This window comes from Coptis chinensis, chromosome 1, assembly GCF_015680905.1.
Source record: "Coptis chinensis isolate HL-2020 chromosome 1, ASM1568090v1, whole genome shotgun sequence".
NCBI classification, from domain to species: Eukaryota; Viridiplantae; Streptophyta; class Magnoliopsida; order Ranunculales; family Ranunculaceae; genus Coptis; species Coptis chinensis.
Window position 1 is genome coordinate 47,636,015 of NC_141456.1, and position 22,745 is coordinate 47,658,759.

A 22,745-nucleotide genomic window follows, 5' to 3' on the forward strand; every position below is an offset into this window, starting at 1 on the left:
GTCAAAACACAGAGATGGTCACTCCAAGTTGCAAACACTCCAAGTTGCAAACATAACAATAGCTACCTCTCTCTTCTCAAGATGATTATACAACCTCGACTTCTAAAAGTTACACCTAACATCAAGGATTAGGTCGTTAAGAGCAAGCACTACTCGTTCCAAGAAAAAGGAAAAGATCTTTTCATCTATGCTTTCTAAATTCAACTACTCCTAAATACTTCCTCCACCCCGAATAGGCTGCAAAGACATTAGGACTAATCTAACTATACAAAATTTCAACAACCAAGAATAACTTATCAATTGGTATCTTAACCTCAATCACCTGTTCCCCACAAACTCTATCCACGCTGGAATCGTTACATGAACTTTTGAAGCAGATGACTCCCGCACTACTCCCGCACTTGGAATTAATTATAAACACAAGTCAAAACATCAAAAACAAAATAGAACAGAATTTGATAAATAAAAGAAAGAATAGTCACACTAAACACACGATACACAAAACCCACAGATCAGACAAGCTCTTACAATATATATAAGACTGACCTAAACTGCACCATCTGAGACTGGGTCATAGTTTCAATCTAACAGATCCGGAGCTAGTGCAATAAGCCGACTACCACTTTTTTACCTGCTACTGTTAACACTTTTTAAGTTTTCAAATTTTCTAATTAAGTCTCTATATGCCGTCCAAAATGGACACAAATATTAGGCTGCAATGTTAACAGTATCAATCAAAATATCTTGATAATAACAATAATCAATAATAATAATAATAAGAAGAAGAATGCCAAGTTACAAACAACCATCTCAAGCAGCAGACTCAACCTCAAGCTCAGCCTTGAACATCCTCTCTTGAGGCGAGACAAGTGCTTTAAGCAGATACGTGACAAAAATAGAAAAGCAGAGGCAATCAGTCTGAATCAAAATACCATGTGAGTGTAGCACTTTGCTCATTGAGTGCGGGTATAAACACACTGAATTTCTAGTTAAATCTCTAATTTAGCATAAAAATTTAACTCGACAAAATGCCCCAATAGTGACCATATCAACGCTAAACTAAAGAACAACGACAAAAATTGTAATGAACAAAAGGAAGATCAATAAAATGAGGCTACGTGAAACACTACTTAATCAGTGAAAAAGCTTACAGATGGTCTCACAATACAACGCTAAATTAAGGAAAATTAGCTAGAAAGGTAGATTGACTCAATTTTCAAACACTTTTCTCGATATATAAATTGGTGAAACCAGTTGCAACTTTAGAGGAGAGAGGGGGCGCAAGGGTGGGGGGGATTTCTTCCGAATAGAAGCCAGAAAAGGGCCTCTGCCTTGGAATATGAGATTTCTCATATCCAAATTGTATTTGAAAACCTTACATCATGGCTTGTGGATCTTAAAGCCAAATACTCTTGGAACATAGCTTTGTGATGGCTTCTGTGGCTTGAGGTGTCCATAGCTCATCAAAAACAGGTGAGGAAATGTGGTTCCAAAATAAGCTCCATCAATATCTAATATAGTTAAAGAAAGACTCCATGTCAAAAAAAAGTAAAAAGAAATGTAAAGCACAATAGAAAAGGAGCAGTATAGTGGCAACAAAATGGAATGTAAAAAGTAGAACGAGCATCCTACCAAAAAAAAAATGGAATGTAAAAAGTAGGATGAGCATCCTACTTAGACTTACGAAAACAAGAGCAGAAGAAAAGGAAAAAAATACAAAAAACATTGAGGATCAAGCACATGGTATCTTGCAGTATGAAACGGACCTATTGCACAGGACTAACAATTCATTGATACCATTAGAAAAAACAACAAGGCATCTGAAACACTGACATTTCCCAGGAAAGAAAGCTAGCCGTAAGATAAGCCAAAACGAAATAACCCTAAGAGTACAGAGTGGACGTATCCTAAAGTGTTAGCCGCATAGACAGAGCCGACTGCATAACAACATTTAAAAAAATAAAAAGTTGGAACTATTGTGCAGTGAACGACCACAGAAATACAGCATCTGATCGATTTTAGCCATTTATCTTCCTAGTAAACAATGACAATGAACCCCTGCACAGTGATTTAGAAGATATAATCATCTATTTTCATTTAAGGACAATGTTCATGGCACTAAGGATTTCTCATCATCTTGTCCACCAGAGGGCTGTCAATGACACCCATCCCTTGATGTCAGGTCCTGTGATCCAAACCAAAACAATCAGCACCGATCTTGAGTTTCTTTTGCTAATTACCACAAGTTAGATAGTAGAATGTGAAATGTCCCAACCAGTATGCAAGATGAGGATATAATATTCTCATTTGTTCATGCACACACATGCATATAGACACCCCCTCACACATCATAAACTGTAAAAAGGATATCGGACCGATTAAAGATTGGTCCAGACAGTTTAGGTTCATTATCGAACCAAATGCTCACTAAAGTATTGTTAGAAATCTCATACAACAAAAGATTGGAGAATGTGCAATTCCCAACCCGTATGCAAGATGAGGATATCATATTTTTCATTTGTTCATGCAGACACATGAAAGTAGAGTCCCCCCCTTCTCCCCCCCCCACCCCCGACACCAAAACAAAGAAACAACAACAAAAAATTACAGTAGCATATGAAAGCATTTTACCAAAGGTGAATGTTTGAAGCATAGACAATGCATGATCTTGCTAAAAAAGTTTAACCAACGCATGCATGGCATGTTAAGAGTAATAAATACAGGGTAATGTCTCTTTCGAAAATAAAAGGTGAAGGATACTGCCTTGGTACTTAGATCGTGGGTAATATATATCTTCACATTTGGGGCAGTAGATTTTCACTGTACTTGACCGAGGAATGTCTGATTGGCCAACTGGAAGACAAGGTTGCCCACAGCAGTAAACTCTTGGGCATCTGCCAAAATCATAGTTCTTGTACTTGTCCAACTGTAAAAGTTCCAACAACACCAATAATAAGGATGCAGGTCTATTCCAAATCGTCTTGAAAAGAACACTAAAAGTAAATACTTTAAAGAAACTCACCATTGCAGCCATTCCTTTGCTGGTTAATATGTATCTCACATGAATCAGACCATAAAGCATCTCTGCCGCTGATTCAACCAACTCATTCTGTTCCTCAGTAAACATGTCTCCTAAGCAAGACCAATAAAAAACAAATCGCTTAGCACCAAAAAAAAGCAAGGATAAGAGTACCATAGTACAACAGAAACTTGCATGTTAGTGAAAAAGGTTGCATGTTAGTCTGAAAAGCTTGAAAGCAATGATATTGCAGTCAGTATAATTCATCTTAGAAAAGATATACTAAAGCAATGACAGATCAGACTGCAAAGTGCATTGCCATTTCTTTAAATAACGGTTCCTCATAGGAGTAAAAACAGTGCAACAGAGAGCATATTGGGAAGAAGAATCCACGCATGTACTAAGAGGAATAAAAAAAGGGGGTGGGGTGGGGCAAAGGCATGAAGGAAGATAATAAACATATTCATCCTACCAAGGGAACACAATGTGTTCTAACAACTGTACACATACCTCCAACAAGCCCTCGAAATTTAAGGAACCCCCTCCCCTCCAAAAGTCCACAAACATAGGAAAGTGGACTGTGGCACTACCCAAAAAATAAAAGCTATAGTCGTATTCAGAAGCCACCTTCTTAAGGTTATCAACTTCATCCCCAAGGCTCTAAGATTTCTATCCACATGAGCCCCATTTAAATCTCTAAATATCATATCCCCTCTGCACAAAATCATCCTGCAGGAGAGAGAGAGAGAGACAAAGGGAGAGTGAGAGTGTATGTGTGATTGTGTGTGTGAGAGAGAGACGCCTACAGAACACCAAACTCGGCAGTGTACTTTATACAAGTACTGTGAAACATTCCGTACTCTACTACTCTTACAATTCTTGCCCTAATGACTACTTCCCCCAACTAAATAACAAAGACTCTTCAAAACCATGAAGAAATGTTTTGTGGATAATAATTCATAACTAACGTGATCAACAAAAATACGTACAGATTTCTAATCAAAATATAATGGCATAAAACTTTCGAAAGTCACTTCAACATTAACGTTAATTCCATAATCACAGATTAGTTATATAACTCAGAACTAACACTTACCATGTGATGATTCTACATCCAAGATTAAGTCAAGGGCATAATCATAATAAGGAACTTGACTGCTCAACCCACAAAGGTTAAAATCATCCTGAATGTATTCGTCGTCAACTTCACAGAAAAACTCATTTCCTCGAAGATTGCAAAACCATGAGATCCAAGATGTGTCATCCCCATCTGATCCACTATTATCTGAGTCTTCACTTTCAGATTCAGATTCGTCTGCAGTAAATGCAATTAGGATCATCATCACAAAATCAAAGTAAAAACACCCACTTACAACTAAGAAAAAAGAACAGCACCATGATATGGTGCATGTTTAAACCCATAAGATTGTTTAGTACTTGAACATAACTTATTTCCATGAATTACAAAGCAACCGATTAGTAAAAGTAACAAAACTGAATTTCAAGAAAAAATAAAAAGGAAATTAAATTTTATAAAACTGACAATTTGTTAGGTAGGGTCAAAAGAAAAGGCAACGGGCTTATTTTAAAGTTACAGAATAGGCAAACAAACCACAGCGTGATATATAATTAGGTAGATAACTTAAAAGCTACAATTATGATGAAAAAATCGTGATAGGTCCAATGACTTATTACTCAGTATGTGATACATTAGGATGAAATGTTAAAAAATAAAGTCGTAGTACAAAACTAACATCTTAATCCAAACGTTCAACCATAACTGGTGTTCATGCAACACTTAATAAAACACAAGTTATTTTATTACTGTGAGCATCTTTGAAATCAGCTTAAAGCATCTTAGACTTTCCAAAATACTTTGTACCCTTACATTCCTCCTACCTAGGAATATTATGGTCTAATGGTCTATAGTGTACATGGTAACCTTTCATCCGATCCCCTTAATCATCTCTTGAAACAACAACAATTTATCGTACATGCTAAGGAGAAAATCACGTTGTAGTAAAATCATATAAAACCTAAACCCTGATAAAAAAAACTTTACACGAAAATGGTAAAAAAAAACTGTATTCTAGCTTTAATTATCGAAAAAACCAGGTTAGTCTTCAAATTATCAGTAAGGACAGATGGGCATGTTTTGATAAGGACAAGTATGCACAGACCTCTGTGCATACCCCAAGCAGTATGCCCAAACGTCTGTGCATACCCCTAGTAGTATGAACATACTGCATTTTCTCAAAATTATTATTTTTTGACAACTTTCCCTGTTAGATTAAGATGTATTTTTATGTTTTTCAACCTTGTCCTTTTCAGTAATCTCAAAATAAAGGTGTTTTTTCTAGTATTTTCAAACTGAAAAATGTCTTTTACGATTTTTTTCCCCAAAACTTTAATTAGTACCTTCCACTGTTGGTCCTAACAAAACAGAGAATAGAGCAGCTATGACAGACAAATTATTACACATCTACTTCAATCTTTAAAACAACAAACAAACCACAACGTGGTATGAAAATCACATTGATGGCCAAAAGCAATATGACAGACACATTACGATATACACAGTCATACGTCATCAAATAAGAGAACTAAGAGTTTAGTAGGAGATAAACACATCGACTCATGACTTTGGTATGGTAGGTCTCCATGTAGGAAATAAATAACTCTTGCTTTCCTCCTTAGATATTATAAGATTGACGATGGTGCTAGCAGGTTTTGATGTAAATCCACAAACTTTACAAACCAAAAAATATATGCCACCACCAAAAAAAATCTCAAGTCTCTGCCTGTCACAGCCTCACACGCTTTTAAACACATCGTGTGTAAGCGTGTTCTATCAAGAGCTCTATGCCTATGGGCTATACTGCACATGTTGAGACAATCTTAATTGACTCTCTTAGTTTTACGTTGGAACTACTACAACATCAAATTTGCAGGCTTTATGTTATGAGTTATGTTCTTATCTCCCATTTAAAGATTTGCTGCAGATGATCGGCTTAAAGATGTGCAGTTGTGCTGTGTCTGATCCTCAAAATCTGGGGATTGGTCAAGAGATAATCTTAGCTTGAATAGTTCTTCCAAGATGAGATGGATCATGCATCTCAATCCAAGTGGAAAGGGCAGTACAGTAAGTTCTAAGAATGTCCACAATGCTCAGAAAGGCCCCTTGAGATTCGAGACAATGCTATCTACCCTATTTGGCTTAAAACAAAAGACTTCATAGAAATAACAATGGCTCGGAAATGATATTTTTTTACTATCATGGTGAATAGTGAAGCGGAATGATGGGTTTAAAGGCTGAACCAGAAAATTATACTGTTATTAATATGTTGCTTCACAACAGGTAGCATCATTGCAGTGTTCCAAGTGAACCTACATTCACAGCAAAGAACTGGCACCCAATAACTACTCAACGATCAGACGTAGCTTTAAAAGCCTTCACTAAAACTGGTGGGAGTGGATAATGTAGTGACCATCTTCTAATCTATAGTCAGTAATGTATATGTCCTACATCTTCAACACAACTACACTAACCAATAATATTAACTAACACATATACAAAATATATGACATCAAATTAGAAAATACAAGACAAAAAAAAAAAAATGAAAACAAAAAAAAGAAACAATACCATCAGACTGCTGCTGCTGCTTGTTCTTAGAAGAGTTGTTGTTATTATTGTTTCTAGAATCACGATGATGATTATCCGATGGTGGTGGAATAGGTTTAACATTCGAAGTAGAAGGAGCAGTAGCTCTTTCTTTATCTTTATTGTTATTATTCCCATTCAATAATAAACCAACCCCTCTCGTTGTTGATGAAGATGATTTCTCTAGTTGTTTATCTAATGCTTCATTAATTATCCTCTTTCTATCTCCCATTTCTGTTTTCGATCCAACCCCACCTCCTCTTTCTTTATACATGTTTATAAAAATCTTTCCTTTGTTACAATTTTAAGGAAACTGTTGGTCAATTTTCCAGATTTTCAAACTAGGGTTTGGTTTTGTGAGAAGAGAGAAAGGGAAAAAAAAATTATTTTCTTTCTCTCTCTCTCTAATTTTTATTTTTTATGTTTTGTGGATTTGGCTCGTTTTTAGTGAAGCCGGGTGAGAATGGGGAGGGGTGGTGCCCTTCGTTGTTACTTGTTAGAACTTAGAAGAACCCGTTACAATGTGGCTGCTATTTATATGCAAGTAGGGGAAATTTGGCTTTCGGATTGTAAAAGGAATCAAGTACCTAGGAGGTTTTGCACAGTGATTTAGCATCCAACATACAGTGAAAATTGTGTATTTTTTTTGGTGCAACGGGTTCATACAACTATACATGGACGTTTTGGTGCAACGGGTTCATACAACTATACAAGGACGTTAACGTGGTTCAATGTTTTGTTCTCTTTGACAATCAGCTTCGTAGTTAATATTTGGCATATGAGATTTATCCTAACTTGGGTTACACTTGTGGGAACAATTAATCTTTCACATAACCACTTAAATGAGAGTTTATCCTTTGCCCGAAAGCAAGAAGTGTGCCGAGCGTGCATCTAAATACAAACCCGCACCGACTCGAAAACAGACCCGTCCCGCCTCAAAAAGATGTTGAGCGTGCATTTGAACACAAACCCGCACCGACCCGAAAACAGACCTGTACAGCCTCGTCACCGTTTCTATACAGTTGGGCTATGGGTGTAGATTCTATGCTCAAACCTGACTTGTCAAGCCACCCGACCCGCACCATGCCAAAAGTTGTTAACCCGCACTGCTTCAAGACTCTAATTCTAATATTTTTCCATTTTATTTATACTAGTTTTCGAACCCATTTTATGAACGGGTGCCGTTATATTAAATTATTATAAAAATTATAATACCTGTGTGGATCTATGAGGTATAAATATTATATTGGTTTTTACTTTATTTTGTATGTGTGTTGTTCTTTGTCTTTTCCAGTTCGTTTGTGTAAGTGTTATCCACATATTCTATGTAGAGGTATGAGATATGCATATTATATTTTCTTTTGAACTATGAGATATGAATATTATATTGGGTTTCACAATATTTTTGATGTGATTCCTATGAATATCATTAATTAGTATATCTCGCTGTCACGTTAGATAATGATACTTGGCTACACTATTAATAAATTATGATTGAGCATTTAGTAATGGTTTCTTGCTTTCTATGAAAAAAGTGTTAATTTTTTCAAGTTTACATCCATTATCAGCTATATTTTGTGTGTTTATGTAAATCAATTGAGAAATAATTGATTATGGATGAGTAGAGGTGTCAATTAAAGGTGGGTAAAACCGTGTAGGATTTGAGGAGAGAAGTTATTATGGGTTGTATTATCCCACAACTATTTCGTTGTACATAGAACTTGTTGTTGATTGGAAATGATGTTATTTTTTAGTTTTTTAATGTAAATGGTGTAAATTTATAAAATTTTGTAATGGCTGAAAGTAAGAGCAATGAACAGCAGTTGCACAGAAGAAATTTTATCAATGCATCTCTGTTGCTATTTATGATTATGTAATAGCTAGAGTCCTTCGTGTATAACAAATGATATTGGACCACGCCCCATGCAATACACGCATGTACGGATTAACACCAAGACTTGTAAAAGCATTACACGCATTGTGTGACCGAATGTGCTCATGAAATGACCTCGCAATGGCATTAGATCCTTCATACAATGATTTAAAGGCAGGGGGCAGTTCAGAAAGCAAAGGCAATTTGATCTTTCCTTGTAAACAGCACATCCCAAATAGAGGTATGTTTTTGGTTGACTTTGATAGTTGTTGATCTTTCCAATGTAGGGCAGAACAAAATCCACATTGCACATTCATTCAACCAAGATAATGTTGTCCTTTCTATGGAGTAGGTACATCTACATCCATTGGAGAGGTGAATACTCATTGCATACAATTTTTTTCTTGGCGAGCTCGTTGAGCCAATTGCTGCTGAGTAGGTACTACCCCTCGTGAGATAGTATGTTGAGAAAGAGTTGAAGAAACAAACATATACTTTATAATATAATGAATAAGATGAAGAATATTTCTTTTAGAAAAAAAAAAAAAAAAAAAAAAAACAACAACAACAACAACAACAACATGAATGCTAATATTAATACATGCATATGAAAATTGTCAAAAACTGCTTTAAACATTATTAATAGTTTAACCAACAACTTACAAATGAGATAACTACAAAAACAAACATAGAATATCAAATCTTTGTTTCACAATATATAGAATAAGAATTTGCAATGCATCTTCAGTACTATTAAAAATTGATATCATGACATGTCCAAAGAGCAATTACCTCTCAATTATACCTCAATATTCTCGGCATTTTGAAGCGGAATTGCTCCCAAAGTCTTGCTTTATGAATTTCTACTTTCGTTTGCTGTAATAATCATTATGAGATGGAATGTTGAGAAAGAGCTGAAGAAGTTGAATTATGAGAAACATTGTAATCTTTTTTGTTGTTATTTCTTTTCCTTCTTGAATGCTAATAATAATACATTCGTCCAAAAAGTGACAAAAATTGATTTAAACAAACAATATAAGGAATAAGATAAATAATATAAAAAGACAAAAAAAGAAATGAAAGACAAAAAAAGGGGGAAATGTACTAATTTATGCTTGGACTTTAGAGTCGAATCTTTTTAGTCCATTTTGAAGTTGTGAGATCCTGTGGAATATTGCTTTTCGAGACGGCTGACTCTGCTTCTAGCAAACAAAACTTGCCCTTTCGGTGATTTCAAACAAATTGATAGCATGACATGTCCAAGAGCAATTACCTCTCAATTATACCTCAATATTCTCAGCATTTTGAACGCGGAATTGCTCCCAAAGTCTTGCTTTATGAATTTCTACTTTCGTTTGCTGTATTAATCATTATGAGATGGAATGTTGAGAAAGAGCTGAAGAAGTTGAATTATGAGAAACATTGTAATATTTTTTGTTGTTATTTCTTTTCCTTCTTGAATGCTAATAATAATACATTCGTCCAAAAAGTGACAAAAATTTATTTAAACAAACAATATAAGGAATAAGATAAATAATATAAAAAGACAAAAAAAAGAAATGAAAGACAAAAAAAGGGGGAAATGTACTAATTTATGCTTGGACTTTAGAGTCGAATCTTTTTAGTCCATTTTGAAGTTGTGAAAGTGTGAAACCGTTGTTTCCACTTTCCACTTTCCAGTTTTAAGTCTTTGTTTTTTTTTTCTTTGATGAAATTTACTTTGCTTTCATTGCTTGCAACATTTTCAGACTTGTATCATTTTATTTTGCCTTTGAAGGATCTTATAGGGTTGTCAAGTTTTATGTTTTCTTTTTATGCATCCAACTTGGTCCGGTTAATGCGTCCATCCGTGTAAAAATTGTTTTGTTTTGAGGCACTTCTCGCTTCCTTTCGAACATGCCCGAAGAAACGGAAAAAGGGGAGATTAAGGCATGTTTTGTCGCAGGCTCGTTAATTATTATCTCTTTGGAAAGAGTAGGCACGGAGTTGACTATTTAAGATAAGGTGCTTGTACCTTTTTAACTTTGTTTGTGTTCCCCACCCCGCAAATGGCAGTTTTATAAATTTCATGGCCTCCATTGAATTTATTAGGAGCACCAACAAACAAAAAAAAATAAGAGGAAAGTAGTATCTTTGAAATAAAAGCGTAGAAAGGGGAGCATCAAATTCGAAAAAATTAAAATGAGGAAACTAATATTTTATTTCTATTTGTTTCCAAAAGAACACATATATCAAATTACGTCCGATTCCATTGGAACAAAGTAACTATAGTGTAATGCCTCGATCTTTGGGTCTTTGGTTGTAAGGATCACCTTTGTGGTAGTCGTCTAGAAGTAGATCCAGGTGGCAGGTTGGCTTCGTATAGGAAAGTGTGAAGCTAATTGGTGAATACTGGAATTTTCATCAAGATAGAATGTACGCCTTATGTAAGTTTTTTATCTTAACCCACTCAAACTGAATGTGATTCAGCTTAAAGACTTCTAATTTAATAGTGAAGTAGTTCTAACTCATCATCTGTGCTGGTGAGTAACTTCCACCTTGCGATCTAGTGGAGTCCCCGTTTTTCTCAGGACATTAAATAGGCCAATCTTCTATGTCCACCATAGATTGCTCGAGTATAGTGCGAAAGATTGAAGAGAATTTTGATCAAACAGTTGAGAAGTTATACATGTATCGATCTCTTGATAGATGGTGGAGTGATGCACCAAACTTTGTGACAATCTTGTAGACTTGCGTTTTAACAGAAGGGAGAGCACATTGCTTGTTTGTTTTATATCACAGCTCAGATAGTATATTGACCGACTCCATCTTTGCATTGTTAACTAAGTATAAGCGAGTTCTTTGTCTCAACCTTGTTCATGAACTCAAGCTCGGCTCCCAAATGTGAAGCTGATCCTTTTGCACTGCATTCCCGTTGTGTTGTTTTCACCATCAACCAAGTGCTCCGTTGTTTCTATTGTTGAAGGCAGTTGACATACTTTTAACTGAGTAAACTATTTCCTGAAATTGTGAGTCATACCCCTATTGTGTTTTTGGTTATCCATACCTAGAATTTATTAGGATTGGAGAGTTTTACATGGGTGATATGATGTGTTTAATTATTTTGGGTTCTTTATCTTGGTTTCCAGGCTAATAGCTTCTAGAGGCAGTGGAGGGCATGCAACTTCGGTGTAAGATGTGGCTGGAGAACCTTCGAATGAAACCGATGGTGGGAGGGTTGTCCTTATCGTCATTGTTATCTTTTGTGGTTGATGGTTTGCAAGGTGTTCAAATGCTAAATAGAGATGGAATGTGATAGCCTAGTCCTAAGTTTTTCCCCTGTTTAACTATATATATCACTTGCACTTTCGGATAAAGTGAATTGTAATAATTGAAGTTATTTCATTAAAATATGACAGTTGTGTAGATATGTAATGGCTACCTCCGGTTGTCCGAAATTATATGAATGGTTGCTTCTATATATGATTTATAGTTTTGGTTGATATCATCTTCTACATGTTTATTTCGCGATGGTATGGTTGCCCTTCACTGGATGCTTCCCTTATAAATTCGGATGTTTTTTCTTTGTATTTGAAGTTGTAACTTCGTAGTGTACACCAATTAGTGACGAACTGTTTTCTTTCAATTGTTAATATTTTCACCTTAAACCAATATTTGTGCTTGATGTCGAATTCTGGCTTTAACTTTCAAATTTGTTGGTCTGTTAGTTTGGTTAGTTTTTAGTTTTTAGGTTTTGACTTTGAAGAGCTCTTAAGAGGTTTAGCGATGGACTGCACTCTAATATTCTTATCCGAAAAAAAAACATTATTTTGATATTGAAATTATATATCTAAAGCTAATATAGTTGATATGGTAATTCAATTGATTTGTATTTGTTTTGTGCTCTTAAACCTTGCAGTGATGATGCCTATTTAGGCGTGTGTGGAGCACTGTTTGGTGCTTGTCGGATCCATGGAAATCCTGATTAGAGAAAAATGAGTTAGAAAGAAACCCGACTGCAGCTTGATGGAAGCAGAGGATGGGATTATACATGAGTTATTTCTTTGGTGACATTACGCACCCAAAGTCAAAAGAGATCAAGGAAGCACTTGGAGGATCTTTTTACGGACATCATTTGGACTATGTAGTACGACTGTTGGAATCCCCATTAGGATTGTAAAGAAACTCATAATTGATTGTGCTCTTGTGGTAATTTGTGGTGATTTATGAGAGTTTATATAATAGAGTATCAAAACTGCCGAGGAAAATACTAAAAAAATCTAGACATTTAAGAATGTTCTTTTGCCTTCTAATTCTTTCAAGAGACTACCAATGATGTTTTTTTTTTTAAAGATCATCGGTATTTGGCATTAGAATCTTGAAGGAGGAACTCTCTATCTCATTAATATTTGGACTACATTGTCCAAAGATTTACATTGTTGAATGTTAGGTGCATCCACTTATTTACAATTACTCACTTCTTTTTAGAAGGTCGACAAGAAAAACAATGCTATGATACTGAATACCTACTCCAAAGGTGACAAATGACTTATAGTTTTTTCGATATCGAACACAATTTAACTTGAAGTAGTCGAATTTGAAAAGTAAGTGTGCCTAGATTATAAATTTAAATTAAAAAAAAATATGAGACTCAATAGTTACAAACTTTCATAAATAAGAAGCGTTAAACCTCGGCCATTAAAAAAATACTATGTGACCAACATAATAAAGTTTTGGTATTAAAGTACTAATCCTCATGGTTTTCTTTTCTTTTTTATGGAACTCTACATGCCCTTCATTCCTTTAATTTTTTCTTCGAGATAATATATTTTATCTTTGTTGTGTTTATCATCAACCAAACAATCTAGCATAATATTTTTGAGGATATCGAGTTGATTCTGTTTCTCTTCAACTTCTATTCTTTTCTTCATAAGTTCTTTGAAATTGAAGTCTTCAATTTCCATATCACGTTCATCCTTTATAAACTGTATTGCGTGAAAAGGCTTTGAATCCTCTGCTTTTTGCAAATGAATATGTTGGGCTTCCATCAATTTCTTTAACTATTACGCCTTTCTTTGTTAAAGAATAAGTCATTTGGTACCTTTAATGTTACAGTGCTTTTTGAATCGTCCCTCTCTCTAATTACGTGTTGTTGTATTTGGATCTTGTTGAATGTTAAGTCCTGCTTCTAGAATTTCCTTTAGCATTTTTTCTTACATAAGCTGTAATTTTCATACGCCATTATCTGCAATATACATAATAAAATGAAGTCAATAAATAATTGAAAATAATGGAGAAAAGGAAGAAAATAGGCTACTTGGTTTTTCGATATGTGTAGTTCAATTTTTTTTTTTTAGGTTAATAGATTATGTTTTACTAAGTGATTGAAAGTTCAGTTTTCGTAGGGTTCTAGTTTTGTATATATCTTAAATTTTGATATTTTGGAACAGCGAGCTTCTCTTTAAATTAGATTTTTTAAATTATTTTTCTAATTTAAAAAATAAAAAATCTAAATCACCTTATTTTAAATTAGATTTTTTATTTTTTAATTAGGTAGAAGCTTTTGGGTTTAGAAACCCATAAGTATACTATTAGTGTTGGGCCTGGGCCGAACAACTTAACATTGACGGTTCCTTCGAAAAATTTGAATAGTCAACTTAACAAATTTGAATTGCTACTTCTTTTTCCCCCGCAGCTTCCTTTGAACTAAATAGCTCCAATTGACTCTCTAAGTATACCATTACTCATTTCAAGTACGGAAAGTGGATGTTGTAGCTAAAGCCGAAGGCTAATCTTCAAGAACGTTGTTCTATTTCTACAGTGAAAACACATTGGTTCACTCGCTCACTTCCTCTCAATGTATTCATTCCTTCGCCTTTTTGATGTGTTCTCAATAATTGTATCTTTAGCTTTTATCTTAATTTTGTCATTTACATTTTTCAGGCTAGGGGAGTCCTGTTATTGAATTGGGAACCACGTCTAAAGTTGGTGCTGTTCAGCTCGTGGAATTGCTGTTAATGAAACCGTTTGTGAGGTGTCAGTTTCGAATGTTACCTATTTAGGGTTTAGGACCTCAAAATCAGGTTGTAGAGAGAAAACCCCAACATCTACAATTTCAAAGACTTTTTCGGTTGGTGAACTACTTGTTTTTCTACACGGGGTCAGGTGTACTCTTCAAAATGCTAATTTGTTGCTTTCAGTCATTTCATTTTTAATATAGTTGTTAACCCGCGAGAATATGTTCATGAGCAACATTTACCCCATTTAATGTTCAAACGATTAAATAAAAGTCCTAGTAGTCTGGTACCATACTCGTGTAATGAACTCATTGACTTCCTCCCCAAGATGCAAGAGAGACAGGGCTTACTCTCGATCTATACTTGAGAGAGTGAGTGTGTTCCTTTACAAATTTACCTAGCCGTGTTCGAAGAGAGTGCTTGCTTTCTATTGAGAAAGGTTTTGCCGTTAGGGAGTGGTTTGGGTTCGAAGTGTTGCGAGTCTTTGCTGCCATTACAGCTGTAGCGATCAATGAGATTTTTGGTGGGAGAGTTTTTGGAAGGAGAGTGGTTTGGGGTAGAACCGGGGTTCTCTGTTTGTGGAAGCAAGTAAGTCCGTTTTTCTCATCAGTACTTAGATTAGCTCCCACGGAAGCAACATCCCCATGAAGGAACATCATTCGTGGTCGGATGCTAGATTACTAAGTCGAGGCGGTTGGCAAAACCCTTAACGCGTCGATTGATAAGAAGAGTAGCTTACCTGTTCTAACCCTTTTCCAGACAACCTTTGTGGGTCAAATTCTGATTCTCGCCATATATGCTTAAATCTAGGGAAGCCCAATCTTATGTGTGCGAGAAAAGAAAGACATGGATGGTTTAGGTTCTCAGGTCCCATCTAAAGAACACCTCAAAAGTACTAATTCCACTCCTTTGCAACATGAAAACCACAATTATCTCAACTACTCTTCATATTTGTTACGTAATAAGGAAATGAATGACAATCTCGGCTCCCCGGAATTCGGAAAGCTAGAAATCGCAAGTAAAGAGTGGGACTCCACAACTAAATGATTTCTCACCAAGCAATTTAGTCATCTGGAAAATTAAGAAGACTGGATGGATTGAATAATGGATGTCACTCATCATCGATGTTCCTCGACCCTATTCATCATAGTGATAAACCGAGATTGTCAAGCGGCGTGGCCTATATGGATGTAGCATCCGGAGGTCCAAAAGCTTTCAGATAACCAACCATTTGTCACCCAAAACATGTCTAATGGAAAGCAAATCTTGAGAGAGTCAAGCATTTCCTCCAACTTGAAGGAAAGTGCATCTGCAAAGCTATTTACACTACTACCCGATTTTGATTACCATGATGAGTGCCGTGAAAAACTTCCACCTTCAGGGAATCTCCGAAATAGCTTAACGCAAGAGAGATGAACAAATTAATTTTCTAGCTTTGAGGGATGAATCATCAGGCGAAACTGAAACAATGGATATCAATGCTTGTCAGACATGGAATTCTCTTCCAAGTATGGGAGAGCACATTGCTTGGTTTTGGAAAAAGGTGCGATGGGTTTTAGATAGTGTATGTGAATTATTTTGTAGGTTTTGTTTCCATTTTTTTTCTGTCCTGATTTATTGGTTTCCTACGTGAAGAAGAAAGTCGGGTTTTGTGGAGTTAAGTTAAACTTCCCTTTTTTTTTCTCCAAATTTTTAGTAATCTCCCTGTTGACGTGGATACCTTTAGAGGGCTTGAAAAGGGAATGCTATTATATATATATAAAGAGTTATACATAAGGGGGTAGGCTAACACGGGAAGAGCAAAAGGTTTTGTTTCAGATGACCTTAGGTAGATTCAAGCCAAAACCGGTTCTTAATGTCATCAAAAGAAAATTCTGAACGACTCTGTATATGTCCTAAAATAAATATTTCATTAAGTTATGATGAACTATAGATAATTCAAAGTGAAAAAACAAAAATATAAATTTGATGGATCTAACACTGTGCTAATCCTCATCCAATATATAATTCAGCTTGAAAAAAACACTACGTTAATCCTCATCCAAATCTGATGAATTATTTGGGATGCTTAGGTAGTCCATATCCCAATTTGGTCCTCCTATAAGCAATGCTTCATTTATTGACTTCAAATAGGCATTTTCTTTTCTCAAGTTTTCAATATCTTGATGAAGTTGTTTTTCTCTAGTATTTGCTTCATGCAGCTCTTCACGTTTAGTAATGACTTCTTTGTGGTTGACGTCTAAAACCTCAAATTTGTATATCTGCTGTAGAAAGCGGATAGCGTTTCCTGCAGCCGCATTTTATGAGTCCACTTTCTTAGTTTGATACGTCCCCAGAAATAATTGGCTTATAGGATAATTCGGATTTTTGTAGATTTCTCTCATTATCGGCAAATCTATTATGACATCTGTAGCGTATCGGTTGTTTTCAATCTTTGATATGTAAACTGGTTCTCCCTGAATTTTTTCCTTGATTAGAATTTCTCTCAACGCTGTCTTGAGTGAAATTTTATGTTTGGTTTCATACTCCATGAGCTGCATTTTAAAAATTGCATTAGTTTATATTATCTAGAAATATACAGTCTGACCATTGTCAGGGCATATAGTAATTTGGTATTTTTAGAACATGTAAATTTTAGGTTTTGTTTTATTGATGGATCTTTTACTGTTTTGGAGGCTTTGTGGGAGGATACCAAATGTGTGTCAAAGTGGGCTATAGTGAATAAGTGCAGGTATATATATACTACTAAACTTGGTTCCAGCATTACATAATTTTGATATAAAAACATGCATTTTGTTATACTCTAGTTACATATATATACTATAACGTACCTTATACACACACACCTTTCCCCCTTGAAATAAATTTTTAATCATATGGATGATTTGAAAGTTGATATGTTCTCCTTTGGTTTGCTCTTATATTTCATATAATTTCATCAATAATTGTCGTGTTGGATTGATTAACTCAATAGCTTCAACTCGAGAAACTTCACGAACCTAATAGCATGAAATCAAGTATTTTCCCATTAGATCACCTATATATGGTTTGTATTTGTGAACTGTTACTTTAAAGTTTAAACCCGGTTCGCAACAATCTAAAGGCATAACAATGACTACCTGGACAATCTAAAGTTCAGTCAATTAGATCCATCTTACTTTTCTATTCAGACAAATTTGTAGTAAAAACTACGGTGTGAAATTAACTATGCTTAATTATAACAAAAATTCGCTCTGTAGGAGAAACTTTATAGTATATATTTTGACTTGGGTGTTGGCTAGGTGCTTAATACCCAAGTGGCCGTCATCAGGCCATGTACACACCACACTTAACAGCCTATGTCCCTAATAAGTTTGTATTTTTGTGCCTGTGATGATGATGAGTGTGTTCTCATGTTTCAGTCTACTTCATGATTTTACAATATGAGGAAGCTTACTTTTGAATCAAAACTCTAATTAATGAGCTTCATAGTATCTCCTTCTTCCGGATTGAATCCGGATAATAGAATCGGAGGCCCGGCCAGTTATGCATCTAAATCTCTTTGGTTCTAAGACTCCTAGTATAGGTTTGACTTACCTACCGGCCGGTGCCTTTAGGTAAGGATAGCTGAAAAAAGAAAGTGATTACTATTTCATTTTGTGGCTTCTATACTCTAAGCGTAGTGATCGGTCCTGCCCATGGTAACATGAAATCCAGAGATGACTAAGAAGCTGTACCGATAGACGTAGAAAGAACTACAGAAGTCTATTCTAGCTAAGAACACTAAGCCCATCAAATGCGGTCCTCCCTGGCTTATGTTCATAGGTGTTGGGAACTTTACTTCCTTAAGAGGGGGGCTCATGTGACATACCGGAACATCTTTCTTTGAGTATCGAAGCCGTCCATGAGTGAAGGATCAATCTCGGGGAGATCCGTGATCCACCTTGAATAGTTAATAGTGAGTGGTTGTTACACTAGTACAGGTCTTAAGTTCAATATAGTTAAATATAATTTTGAATTAAAAGACGCTAATATCTCATGTGTTTAAACTTTAATATTATCATCAGTTGAATCATAAAAGAGAAATCAACAAAATTATTAAATAAGATATTGTAAAAGAAATTGTTTACCTTATCTATTTTGTTAACTCTTTATGAAGCCTTGATTAAATATCTTCTATTGCATGCAATGAAAAAAAGAAAAAAAACTTAGTTATATATGTAAAACTAATGTAAATCAGACTAAAAGAAAAAACTGAAAGTTTACCTTTGTTTTTTGTTTTGTGTTAGGAGGATCGTGGGTTTTTTTTTATATATAGGTTTGTTTAGGTTTTATTATGTTATTAGAAGTTTAGTATTAATAGGATTCTTATTAGATATGTTTGTTTAGGAAGTTAAGTATAAATTGGATTCTTTTGGTAGAAGAAGTCGTTATGTAGGCCTGGGAATTAGACCGTATACTTCCTTGCTAGTCCAGGAGATCTTACTAAGGCAGTGAAGTTCGGGTACAATAATGAATCCAAACCCAAGATGCTTCTTGAAGTAGGATCGAGCTCCACAAATTGGGCCTAGGAAATACACCCATAACCCTTCATAACGTCTATACACCAATGCCGGCCCCAAGCTCCTCGCCGGATTCATCGACGCCTTTTAAATTGGTCCGGTCAGAGAATATACATTGGTCATGATTTCATTTAAGTAGTATTGGATTCGCATAAGCAGTCAGTATTCGAATTCCTGCGACTTAGACTTGAGAAAATCCTCTATAGTGACATCTGATCCAGAAGCAATATCTCGAACTAATCAGACTTTGTTGTACACTGTCCAACCAGTAATATAAATCAAGCGCCTTCAGTAAATAAGATGTCATTGCAGTTCCAACCTCAGTAGTTCCAAAAATATGAGGGTACTGCTACCTTCACTGCTTGAGATACAGCTCTTGCTGTTGTTATTACCTTACATTCTTGTAACTGTTGAAATGACACGAAGAAGATGGAAGGCTGATTCCAATGTGCGGGAAAAAAAAAAAAACCACTATTGTAGATTGTAACCGCGGAAAGTATATGATCGTGAGAGGATAATTAAATGTTTTAGAGTTATCGACTTATTGCCATTGAGGTTCCTTGTCTTTCTTGGTTGTATATTTTAACTCTGAAAGTAAAGTATGGAAGACGGATATAGTTAAAACGTTCCCTAATTATTAATTTTATTTTTATTTCTTTCCGGTTATGCTTTTCAACCTTCCGTAGCAGTTTTGTCGGCCTCTGTCCTTTTTTTCTCGCTAGCATTTTGTGCGATATAAGTTGATACCAAGAGTATCAAATAAAGGTGGGGATGACTTTAACTTGAAATTTCAGTTAAGCCATCGGTGACACCTCAGGGATTCATCTGAGAGTAAGCTTTAGGCATCTAAAAGACGAAGTATGATGAATGACTCTTATGTTCCTTTGCGTTCTGTAGTATAAAAACTGTTCTTCTTCAATATTGTGACCCTTCTCCTTAACTGAATGGATGTCTAGAGAATTTGGTGATATCCTGATGAATAAGTTTTCGGGCAGATTTTAGAAGTTATTAGTTGCGTTATCGCTTGTTTTTCATTGTAAAGAGTGTTACTCTAGAGACATAGTTAGAGTTCGGAGTCGGTTACATAATACAGGCACGATTGAACATCTGAACTTAGATTTAGCTATTGTGATGCGAAGCAATTAGTGCCAAAAAAGCATTTGTAGCAATGGTGCCAAATATATCTAAACAACATACTGAAAAGTGAAAACGTTGTAACGAATGTATGTACATTCTTGTGGGCGTGTTCAACATAGTATAGTTTTGTCCGGTGAGAAGAAATCCATTATCTATGGCTTTGTTTGACATTTCTTCAGTAAGTAACAAATAAAAGTTTAACAGCCAGATTGTCGAAAACTCATTTGGTATTTTTTTTCAGCTTACCCCACCTTTGTATAGTCTTAGTCCCTAGAGTGCCTTCTATCACTTTCATATGAGAAATCTAAGGATTCCACAATGTCTAGCGTGAGAAGAATGCTAGGACACTGCTTAGAGTTGGTTGAATTTGTTGAGTTACTCACACTTATCCAATGTGTCCAGAAAATACCTACGTTCATATTGCACAAAACAGTGCAACTGGGAGTTTCTCGTTTAAGCCTAGTTTATCAAATAAAAGTGAGATAGAGTAAAATCCCCGCAGACTTATTCTGTGATTCACCGATTTATACTTTATACCCCTCTCCATTCTTTTCTTGTCTAGCAATCATACTCATTCTTTGATTTCTACCTGGAAAAAAAGATAAAATAAAAAAAATCATACACTGAGCTCTAACATGGGTCTTTTGTCCATCCTGTCTTGTATACTTGCGTTTTAACAGAAGGGAGAGCACATTGCTTGTTTGTTTATATCACAGCTCAGGAGCAAATTTCGGGACATGGGATGCTGGTTCCTACAGACATAATAGCCTTGTATTTTCTTGGCTTGGGCTGTTGGAATGGCATTAGGGCAAACCATGTTGAGAATGTTGCATGTTTTACCATCTGGCCTTCCAAAATTTTGTTAAAGTAAAAATTGATGTGGCTTATGGTTGTTTGAACGAAATTGGTTGCCTCACCACACTATAATTATAGTGTTTCAGATATTTCTCTTGTAGAGTTTCTTGTAGTCTAATGTCTGTGCAAAGGAATAATCATATTTGTGCTTTTTTGTTTGCTAAAAATTTCTCGTTTCATTTGCTTCTCTAGGAGCAAGTGCTGTTTTGGGATTCTTCGCCCGGCTTGCGGTCGCCCTTTGATTACGTTAAAAGTCAAATACAAAAGATGCAGTAAAATGCTAATGGAAAGTACCTTTACAAGTGGCTCTTTGGCTTTGTCCTTAAAACTTGGAAAGCGAGGAGGAGCCTTAAAATGTTACATTGAATTTCTGTTTATTGTGTTAAGATTGCTCATTATGTCAAGGTAAGCTCTTTCCTCACGGTATTTAAAGGTCATATAGGATTCTTTGTTGCGAAAAGGATTTCTTTATGATATTCTCCTTTCTCGGGGAAAATTCATTCCGACTTAACATCGTCCCTATATCGCCAAGATAAGTGCTTTTTCTTTTTTCTCTTCACATATGTCAAATTTGTTTTTCATTTATAGTTGTGGAAATTAAGATTACAGGATTTCATATTCAATTGTGGTGGACTATCGGTAGCATTTGTTTTTGTGACGCATCTTGGGATTTCGACCGCATGTTCTCCATCTTTAGCAGGTAATATGTTTATTTCTTTTATTCTAACCGTTTTTCCTTGAGCTCGGTCTGACATCATGATGTTACTTAAGGTACAGAAGCTGGAAGGGCAATTCGGAAATCTCTATGTGATTATCGCGCCCCCGACCACAGAGCAAAATGATTCCTTTGTTCGTTCTTATTTCAAGTGAGTTGCCAATCACCTGTTATCAAACTGGTTTTTACATGACAAAATTATGTTTTTGAGGAACTTGGATATGTTGGTTTGGTAAGGTATGGCATGGAGATTGGCAGGCTAACATTTGTTCTAGTCCAAGACTTATCAGTTACAGCTATTAGTCTGTAAAAACATGGGAAAAACAAACAGTGTTCCCAATAGTTCATGCAAATGCTTTAATGATTTCAATGTTTTTTTTTGTAATTTCCTTCAAAGACACCCCTGAATCCATATTTCATCAGTCATTACCTAGGCTGAGGATGAGAATATGGTTAAATTTGAAAGATATCATTTGCATAGGGAGGCCTTGTGGTAGATGAAGGGAATTATAATCGGTAGTAAAAAACTTGAAGTGCAAACTGACTCCTTACAAACTGTTAGAATTCTGAATGCCTAGCTGAGTACATTAGTAGTCTATCTAACTTCTTTGAGGCTATTATGTTTAAGCGTACATATAGTGAAGGCAACAGATGGTCTAGCGGCAATATGTGCTAACAATGACGAACTTTGGTATTTTGCATATCTCCATGAAAGGGTGCAGATATACTTGTAAGGGATGATGCTACCGACACTATGCTGATTAAGTAACTTTAAGCCATAAAACCTGTAAAGGGCAGATAGATTATAAGAACAGATTAGTTTTTGGTTTTGTGACTTGCATTGAAATTAAGCCACTGAAGTGATTATTTCTAATTTTTGTCTCTCTTGTAGATTTCCTTTGTATTTTTTGTGAACTGATACTGGGCTTTTGTAGATATTGCTTT

General features: G+C 35.4%; 1 protein-coding gene across 2 annotated transcripts; it reads right to left on the reverse strand.

Moving 5' to 3' along the window:
• Nucleotides 1–1,109: 1,109 nt before the first annotated feature.
• Nucleotides 1,110–7,254, reverse strand: LOC147524327 (casein kinase II subunit beta-2-like). Of its 2 annotated transcripts, none has more exons than XM_086602926.1 (5): nucleotides 6,666–7,254; nucleotides 4,116–4,334; nucleotides 3,023–3,132; nucleotides 2,761–2,926; nucleotides 1,110–1,511 (listed from the first exon to the last, which is right to left on the reverse strand). In XM_086602926.1, exons 1-5 carry the CDS (start codon nucleotides 6,955–6,957, stop codon nucleotides 1,381–1,383), a joined length of 918 nt encoding a protein of 305 aa, XP_086459052.1. In that variant the 5' UTR covers nucleotides 6,958–7,254; the 3' UTR covers nucleotides 1,110–1,380. The 2 variants fall into 2 exon arrangements, with proteins under 2 accessions (XP_086459052.1, XP_086459061.1); XM_086602935.1 differs by having other exon boundaries at nucleotides 2,764–2,926; nucleotides 6,666–7,098.
• Between the last annotated feature and the right edge of the window lie 15,491 nt (nucleotides 7,255–22,745).

Coding starts and splice junctions, on each gene's coding strand:
- LOC147524327 (XM_086602926.1), bottom strand. CDS start 6,957: ATGTATAAAGAAAGAGGAGGTGGGGTTGGATCGAAAACAGAAATGGGA. Junction 2,927..3,022: donor GCAAAGGAATGGCTGCAATG/GTGAGTTTCTTT, acceptor GAACTTTTACAG/TTGGACAAGTACAAGAACTA. Junction 1,512..2,760: donor ACGATCTAAGTACCAAGGCA/GTATCCTTCACC, acceptor TAACTATATTAG/ATATTGATGGAGCTTATTTT.